Source organism: Coregonus lavaretus (genome assembly GCF_964263955.1).
Source record: "Coregonus lavaretus genome assembly, chromosome: 21".
Taxonomy (NCBI): Eukaryota; Metazoa; Chordata; class Actinopteri; order Salmoniformes; family Salmonidae; genus Coregonus; species Coregonus lavaretus.
The window spans coordinates 8,365,177-8,374,767 of NC_140008.1; the positions used below are offsets into that span (position 1 = coordinate 8,365,177).

General features: G+C 45.8%; 1 protein-coding gene across 1 annotated transcript; it reads right to left on the reverse strand.

Moving 5' to 3' along the window:
* Positions 1–3,479: 3,479 nt before the first annotated feature.
* Positions 3,480–6,763, reverse strand: LOC311148740 (tripartite motif-containing protein 16-like; the record flags this gene model as incomplete). Its single annotated transcript, XM_084185709.1, has 5 exons — positions 3,480–4,006; positions 4,243–4,302; positions 4,428–4,587; positions 4,768–5,001; positions 6,743–6,763. The coding sequence occupies 5 exons, from the start codon at positions 6,761–6,763 to the stop codon at positions 3,480–3,482; spliced, it is 1,002 nt and encodes a 333-aa protein (XP_084041835.1).
* Between the last annotated feature and the right edge of the window lie 2,828 nt (positions 6,764–9,591).

Here is a 9,591-nt window from a genome sequence, read left to right on the forward strand (position 1 = left end):
AAAGAGCTGCAGGCCTCACTTGCCTCAGTTAAGGTCAGTGTTCATGACTCCACCATAAGAAAGAGACTGGGCAAAAATGGCCTGCATGGCAGAGTTCCAAGACGAAAACCACTGCTGAGCAAAAAGAACATTAAGGCTCGTCTCATTTTTGCCAGAAAACATCTTGATGATCCCCAAGACCTTTGGGAAAATACTCTGTGGACTGACGAGACAAAAGTTGAACTTTTTGGAAGGCGTGTGTCCCATTACATCTGGCGTAAAAGTAACACCGCATTTCAGTAAAAGAACATGGAACCATGAATTCTGCTGTCTACCAAAAAATCCTGAAGGAGAATGTCCGGCCATCTGTTCGTGACCTCAAGCTGAAGCGAACTTGGGTTCTGCAGCAGGAACAGACCAGCAAGTCCACCTCTGAATGGCTGAAAAAAATAAAGACTTTGGAGTGGCCTAGTCAAAGTCCTGACCTGAATCCTATTGATATGCTGTGGCATGACCTTAAACAGTGGCTGAATTACAACAATTCTGCAAAGATGAGTGGGCCAAAATTCCTCCACAGCGCTGTAAAAGACTCATTGCAAGTTATCACAAACGCTTGATTGCAGTTGTTGCTGCTAAGGGTGGCCCGACCAGTTATTAGGTTGTAGGGGGCAATCACTTTTTCACACAGGGCCATGAGGGTTTGGATTTTGTTTTCCCTTAATAATAACAACCATTTCAAAACTGCATTTTGTGTTTACTTGTGTTATCTTTGACTAATATTTAAATTTGTTTGATGATCTGAAACATTTAAGTGTGACAACAACCAGGGGCGGTGTGTTCAATAGTGCGATATGGGCGACGCACTGCCAAACGGGAAAAGGAAGGGATTTTTTTTCTAATCAATTATATCACGGCAACAGTAGTTATCAGTGTTCTAATCTGATCTGACTGCCACTAAATGTCAAATCAGGCTAAAGTCGTGCTTCAAATGGCCCCGCCCGTTTTTGGGGCGATTTCAGTCATGTTGAAAATCGCCCAGAAGTCTGTCATAGACTCCCATGTAAAATCTATTTTTTTCAAATTTCAAAGCTTTCAATACAATCTCTATGGGTGTCTGTGGGCTTGCACTTACGCGCTTTCGTCATACGTGACGTAACCATGAACGTAACTAAGAAAATAGCGGCTAGCAGCGTCTCTGTTGCGACCTGCAGTGTGGCGTTATCTTATGTTTTTAATTTGTACACTTAGTGGCGTTATTTTATGTTTTTAATTTGTACACTTAGTTTACAAACATTCTGCCAACCATGGATTTCCAGTGGTGGGTTTTGGACTGATCTTGTTGATCGTGTACATACCCGCTACGAACGGACTAAATAATGAAAACGCTGCTGGCAGCGGAATCCAATACAGCTGGGAGACTTGGCTGGATGACAGAGTCCCGGACAGAGAAGTGGAGCCGGCCGGCTTCACCCTGGTCAGAGCGGACCGCGATCTGACAGTCACAGGGAAAATCGATCCTGGTAAGAGAGCGACTCTGTACCCCCGACATTGAACTGCTTTCTGTGTCACTGCGACCTTACTATCTGCCCCGTGAGTTCCCCCAATTGTTTGTTACCGTTGTGTACTGTTGATAATCACAAGTTTACTGGAGAACTGAGACCAAGTAGAGACTTTGGACAGGGTGGATATGGTATAATAAAGGCAGTTTATTCAGAGGTAAAGATATCTGGAATCGCGTGCACGGACTCGTTCGTCAAACTCTTAGGGAGCTATCTGAAGAGAGCCCCGAAAACATTGTGTGCAGACATTTTATACAATAAATGATGTAGGTTGAATCTAGTAGTTCTGATCTTCTGATTGGTCCTGATGAGTTGGGCGAGGTCCCCTCCACTGTTGCATTGGCTCTGAGTCGGGTTCTCTGTCTTCAAATGTTCAGCCTAAAGAGAGGGGATTTTTGTGTGTGTGTGTGTGTGTGTGTTTAACAGTGATGATGTGTGTGTGTGTGTGTGTTATCAGTGATGATGTGTGTGTGTGTGTGTGTGTGTGTGTGTGTGTGTGTGTGTGTGTGTGTCCTCAGAGCAAGAACTCGTGAGTTGGAAGAACTGAGAGACCTATGGCGTGGGTGTTGTCCTTGGCCACCTGCTGACAAGGCTGACAAGATAGGACTCTTTTGTCCATTGTTATAGGATAGGAACAGCATTGATTGAAAACAAACGCCCAACACAAAATGGGTCATGCACAAGATTTTAGTCAGACCAAGCTATAACATTATATATTTACTACGACAGTACATTCAACCAAAAGCTAATATAACAAAGGCATCAGAGATTATTTATAATCTGTCACAGAAACTGGAATCCATCTCCCCAGATCAGTCAATAAATGCTTCTGGTATTGACTTATATGCTGCCCCTGTCTTCATGTTGTTGCTGGCATATCTTTTTTAAAATGTGTGTAGGTCACCTAAATCATCAGAAAAATTGCCCCTCCTGAGAATTTTTTCAGGAGCCGCCACTGACAACAACAAATCAGGAAGGGGGCAAACACTTTTTCACACCACTGTCCATTAACAGCAAACATCATGATTAATGTAAATGTAGAAAACTAAAACATTGCATTTGATAAAAAATATATTATTACGTTTTAATTAAACTCTGAAGATTAAATCAGTCAGACAAAAATAATTGTACAGAAAAACAGAGCATTATATCTGGGGACCATCACCACCAGCATGACTAGTATCTATGTGGACCCTACTACAGTGTAACCAGCTCAGCTATAGACTACACCAGCATGACTAGTATCTATGTGGACCCTACTACAGTTTAACCAGCTCAGCTATAGACTACACCAGCATGACTAGTATCTATGTGGACCCTACTACAGTTTAACCAGCTCAGCTATAGACTACACCAGCATGACTAGTATCTATGTGGACCCTACTACAGTTTAACCAGCTCAGCTATAGACTACACCAGCATGACTAGTATCTATGTGGACCCTACTAGAGTTTAACAAGCTCAGCTATAGACTACACCAGCATGACTAGTATCTATGTGGACCCTACTACAGTTTAACCAGCTCAGCTATAGACTACACCAGCATGACTAGTATCTATGTGGACCCTACTACAGTTTAACCAGCTCAGCTATAGACTACACCAGCATGACTAGTATCTATGTGGACCCTACTACAGTTTAACCAGCTCAGCTATAGACTACACCAGCATGACTAGTATCTATGTGGACCCTACTACAGTTTAACCAGCTCAGCTATAGACTACACCAGCATGACTAGTATCTATGTGGACCCTACTACAGTTTAACCAGCTCAGCTATAGACTACACCAGCATGACTAGTATCTATGTGGACCCTACTAAAGTTTAACCAGCTCAGCTATAGACTACACCAGCATGACTAGTATCTATGTGGACCCTACTACAGTTTAACCAGCTCAGCTATAGACTACACCAGCATGACTAGTATCTATGTGGACCCTACTACAGTTTAACCAGCTCAGCAGTACTATCATAGAAAATATGATCTAAACGAAACCCAGGATAGAGGGGCTGAGTGAATGTGGTCTGGACTCTGTGGAGGAGGGTCATTGTGTCAGAGACACTGTAGAAGGACAGAGTACCTGCCTTGTGATCCAGGTACACTCCTACTCTTGAGGACTGAGGGCCTGATACTTTAGTCTCAACATTATTGTGTCTGAACCAATAACCATCACTACAACACTGTAAACTCCAGGACTTGTCATTCTCTCCAAATCCACCATCTGTCTCTGTTCTGCTGATGTCTTTATATGAGACTGCTGTATCAACACACGTCCCACTCCACTCCACCTCCCAGTAACAGTGTCCAGACAGACCCTCTCTACACAGAACCTGGTAGTGGTTGGTGAATCTGTCTGGATGATCAGGATATGGTTGGAAATGGCCTGTATAGGTCACCTTTCTGTTCCCTTTAGACAGAGAGAGGTGTGTGTATGCTGTGTTTGGGTCCAGTGTGAGCTGACAGGAATCTGGGAGAAGAGCAGAGCAGAGACCAATGAGGGGAGTTAGAACAATAAGTTAAGTCAGATACTGTATCTACCCTGTCTTTGATTAGAGCACAGCAGAGATCAAATCAGAGAAATATGAGGAGTCAGATAGATACCCAGTCTTTGATTAGATCTACTATTGCTATATATTTCTAGAGGGATTGTTAGGAGTGTCAGTAAAAAGAGACTGTTAGTTACTTCAGAATAAAGAGACTCACATTGTAAGAACTGTTCTCTGGTCTTGGGCTCTGGAGGCAGTACAACATCCACTATATTCACTACAGACACACAAACACATTCACAGAGAGAGGGAATGTTATCATCATACCATATTCCACATGTATATGACTAGTAGGGAACTTTCAATGGTCTAAAGTTGATGTTCTTATTATTTTCAACACACCTGTAGTGGAGATCTTGGTCCATTCTCCTTTAAGGACGTCTTCTAGTTTCTCTCTCAGTTCAGACACAGTCTTACTCACATCTCCAAAGTACTGAAGAGGACGGACAACGATGCTGGGTAAGTCTGAAGATACACTGGTACTGGAGAGAGACTGATAACTCTGGAGGGAGAGAGAGAGAGAGAGAGAGAGAGAGAGAGAGAGAGAGAGAGAGAGAGAGAGAGAGAGAGAGAGAGAGAGAGAGAGAGAGACAGAGAGAGAGACAGAGAGAGAGAGAGAGAGCAGAACCAAATGATTGAGAGTTTTAATTTCATATCACATGTATCAAGGCAGTTGAGTTACCTGGAGGAAATGGATGTGATCCTCTGTGTGTGAGAGCTGCTCCAGCTCAGTGCTTCTCTTCCTCAGCTCAGCTATCTCCTGCTCCAGTTGCTCCAGGAGTCCTTCAGCTTGACTCACTTGAGCCTTCTCTTGGGCTCTGATCAGCTCCTTCACCTCAGAGCGCCTTCTCTCAATGGAGCGGATCAGCTCAGTAAAGATCTCATCACTGTCCTCCACTGCTGCCTGTGCAGAGCGCTGTTAAGTGAGAGAGAGAGTGAGAGAGAGAGAGAGCGTGAGAATGACTTGTCTTACTTTAATGAGCCATCCTCATTACACTAACCCCCCCCCCCCCCCCCCCCCCCCCTCCTGAAAACACATTGCGTGCCACCACAACCTCCACACAATCACATTATACAGTACCCAACACCACAGTACAATACACCATCCAGCACCACATTCCAACCGTACATCCAACCCCTCCTCTCCAGCTGTAGAGACAGCCCCCCTGAGCCCCCATACCTCCAGAAACATCTCCACACTGTTGATCATTTTGTACAACTCAAGCACCCTCCACCTATACCCTGCCATGCTCTCAGCCCCCACAACCCCCTGCCACTGATGCCCCTTCACTCCCGCTAAGCTCCTGATGTGTCTAACCTTGACACTGAGGGTGTACAGCACCTTAACCCCCACCTCCTCAAACTCCCCCAGGCTCAGAGTGTTAAAAGTCAGTAAGTCCTCCGGACTCTCCTGCCAGTCCCCAGTCTCTGCTGTCACTTGCAGTGGTGGAAACGGTGGTGGCCCCTCCTCAGGTTGCTCCAGCCCTCAGTACTGCAGCATAGAAATCAGAGACCCCTGCTGTATTGAGTCTCTCCGGCCGCATGGTCTCTCCTATCATTGCTACGCAGACGACACACAATTAATGTTCTCCTTTACCCCTTCTGATAACAGGCTTCCAGTTGAAGCTCGCATCTACTACAAAACCATGGTGCTTGCCAACGGAGCTATGAGGGGAACGGCACCTCCTTACCTTCAGGCTCTGATCAGACCCTACACCCAAACGAGGGCACTACGTTCATCCACCTCTGTTCTGCTAGCCCCCCTACCTCTACGGAAGCACAGTTCCCGCTCAGCCCAGTCAAAGCTATTCGCTGCTCTGTCACCCCAATGGTGGAACAAGCTCCCCCACGACGCCAGGACAGCGGAGTCACTGACCACCTTCCGGAGACACTTGAAACCCCACCTCTTTAAGGAATACCTGCAATAGTATAATAGTTATCCTTCTACCCCCCCTTTACTACCACTGTCTTTTGTCTAAACTAACACCTGACTTATTTCACATGCTAGCACTGACTTGTTTAAAGAAATGTACTTATTGTGATCGAGATGTAGTTGTCCCACTGGCTATCCTAAGTTGAATGCACCAATTTGTAAGTCGCTCTGGATAAGAGCGTCTGCTAAATGACTTAAATGTTAAATGTTAATGAAGAGCTGCTGATCCAGCCCCAAACCACCAGCCCTCCTCAACAGAGCACATGCTGGTTCCCTCCAGCCCACCTCCGTAGGGTACAGTGGCCTCTGCGCCACTTTGAGTCAGAACGATGGAACTGTCCCTGGTGAATGCCCCTCCCTACCCAGACTGGCCTACTGAGCCCTCCCCACACCTTGACCATACATGAAGCCCCAGCGTACAACATTTGAACACAGGCCACAAAATTCTCCCCACAACCAAAACTACACATTGAAGAGATATTCATGGTCCACCCTATCAAAGGCTTTCTCCTGATTATGAACAGATTGTCTGTGATTAGGTGTCCTGATACACAGTTACCCACCCATCAGGCTCCCTCATCTCCCCCACAACAGAAGCTACCCACCCATCAGGCTCCCTCATCCCCCCACAACAGAAGTTACCCACCCATCAGGCTCCCTCATCTCCCCACAACAGAAGTTACCCACCCATCAGGCTCCCTCATCTCCCCACAACAGAAGTTACCCACCCATCAGACTCCCTCATCTCCCTACAACAGAAGTTACCCACCCATCAGGTTCCCTCCTCTCCCCCACAACAGAAGTTACCCACCCATCAGGTTCCCTCCTCTCCCCCACAACAGAAGTTACTCCCCCTTCTGCTGTCCCCACCTCTCCCAAAAGCCTTGGAAGCTTGAGCAAAAAGTGACATCTTGGAAGAGCTTTACTTGGAATTTCCAATAGGACACCTGCCTGGGCCCTGGTGAAACAGAGAACTGAGCCCTGTACTAGGTGCAGACGCATTTTGGAAAGCAAAGACAAGGTCATTGATTTGGGCTCTAACCACTAACAACCTACCCTTACACACCTCTTTTGCTACCCCTGCACTAAGAATAGTGCCATGGCATTTCAATGTTTTTGTTTTACATATTCCCCCAGTCTCTGCCGCCGTTCATGTTAAGGAAGTCTAACCGTGAAATCTCCATAAGAGGTGGGAGGGAAATCACCACAATCAGAAACCAGTAGAGAAGCCCATAAAGCCGCCATGCCAGAAAAAACCATCCATTTAAGCAGATTCTGAAGACATGCCTTTAAGAACCCATGACCCATTTTCTCAGCCTATACCGCTTCCTGGGTGAGAGGACACTAAACCCCTCATTCTTCATCACGTGTTGTACTGACCTTACAAACCTTCCAGGATCAATAAAATAAGACTCCAGCAGAACCTTCTTTTTCCCCTTTAGTCGCCATCAGGAACCTAGAAAGTTCTCTCACCGTATATACTGGGCCCTCAGCCTGACTGGCTGTCAGCTCTGGATCCAATGAGCCGTCTGAAAACGAGACGCCTTGTCCTCCGCTCCCGCAGACTCACCTCCCCCCTCTTCCTCCTCCTCCATTGTCACGGTACCGTCCTCCTCCTCCCCAGTCTCTGCCCCCCTGCACTTCCCCCCTGATCAGTGCCTCTTCCCCAATGACAGGCAATATTTCCTGGGATGAGCCCACCAAGCCTTCGCCCACCGGAGTCTCCGTTACTACAGAAACCTGCCTCAGCTCATGTAGCCCAGCTGCAACCCTCCCCACCACCGCTTTCTCCACGGCCTGCGCACCACCACTTGGCCATGCACTACTACCGTGTAGCTCAGTTGGTAGAGCATGGCGCTTGCAACGCCAGGGTTGTGGGTTCGTTTCCCATGGGGGGACAGTATGAAAATGTATGCACTCACTAACTGTAAGTCGCTCTGGATAAGAGCATCTGCTAAATGACTAAAATGTAAAAAATGTACTCTCCTCCCTCCTGGTACCCCTGCCATTTATTTTGCAATTCTGAGTAATCACTACTTTAGTAAGGATTAGTAAGGAAAAACACTTTATTCAGTACTACTGCAGTTGCTTAATAATTCCAATAGATGGCAGCATAAGACCATTAATGACATTTCAGAATTACATTTCAGAAGATATCCCTGGATACACCACTCCACCTCACAGGAAAACCCCTGCCTGAGCTTTTTACTGTCCCTTTCGCAAGAGGAAGGACTGAAAACACATTACTGTGAAGTAATATAATGATGATTCATGTTTATTATTACCTGTTGTTATGGTCATGTTTTGAAATTATACTTCATTACTATAATGATTATCAATAAGCCTGAACATTAATTCAGTCCCCTCTGGTCGACAAAAACGTATTTTCCTAGTACATTAATTGTCAAATTCATCAACCAGCATCGAGCACTCTGTCTTCTCACGCAAGCGAGGGGCATGTTGAGGTAAATATGCTAACCGCGACGGTTGCATTATGTACTTTATTGGTGGGCTGGAAGATGCTGTGTTTTTTCTTTTCTATTCAGAGGCTATTTACTCCCAATATGAGATAATTTTATATAGAAGGTTTTTATAATGCATGTTTACTAGGGTTGAGGTTAGCGCATCTAGGGAGTAGGGATTATTTGGCCGGGGTTCAATACCTGTCCTACCTATCAATCATATTGCTGCTTGTAGCCTATTACTGATGATCCCCACACTAGAAACACCGAAAACTATCTGTGCTAGCAAACCCTGTGTTCCACCCCTCCCCTGTGTAACCTTGAAGTTTGTTAAGAAACAAACACTTGTCTACGAAAAGAGACATGTTTAACGGATTCCGCTTGGCACCCAGCCGAGAGCACACGAAAAGCACTTGCAAATTTACCAAAACGAACCAACTACTTGCGGTCTGTTCGTAAGTAATAAACGGAGGCAGATTAGCCAACACAACTCTTGTCGAAAGAGGCGAAATCTGCACCAACACACCCCTCACAAAAATCCCACTCACAACAAGACAAACCTTTTTCATTAACACAACCACCGCCTTGTTCATTCTGGATGCAGATGTTCCGCTCCAACCTGTTTGCCGACCATGAGCAAAACTTCCTCCACACCTTTTTCCGGAACTCACCCGAAGCAACAGCGTTTCTTCTCCACTCGGTTGAGGCCATCACGCCGCCCTAACAAACTACCCCTACTCCCCCCTCAACTCTAAACGATAAACAGTGGAAACCAATCAACAAACCCTCCACCATGACAAAATACATTCAGAAAATACACAAGAACCAAAAGAACAAAGAATAGTAGCCCTCCTCACGAACCACAAAACTCTCACACAACCAACTTCTTCTTCTGTGATATAATGGCGGCCCACAAACCAACGTTAAAGATGCATGCCGCCACCTACTGTGCTGGAGTGTGTGGTCAATCACGGTTTCCAACATTTCTAACTCAGTACTTCTGAGAAAATAAAGAATAGCCCTACTAACTTCCAATAGACCCTCCCCCATCCCCAAAATCCCTTCCAAACCCCCCCAACCCCAATGACCCTACACTTCAATCTTTCCCTCT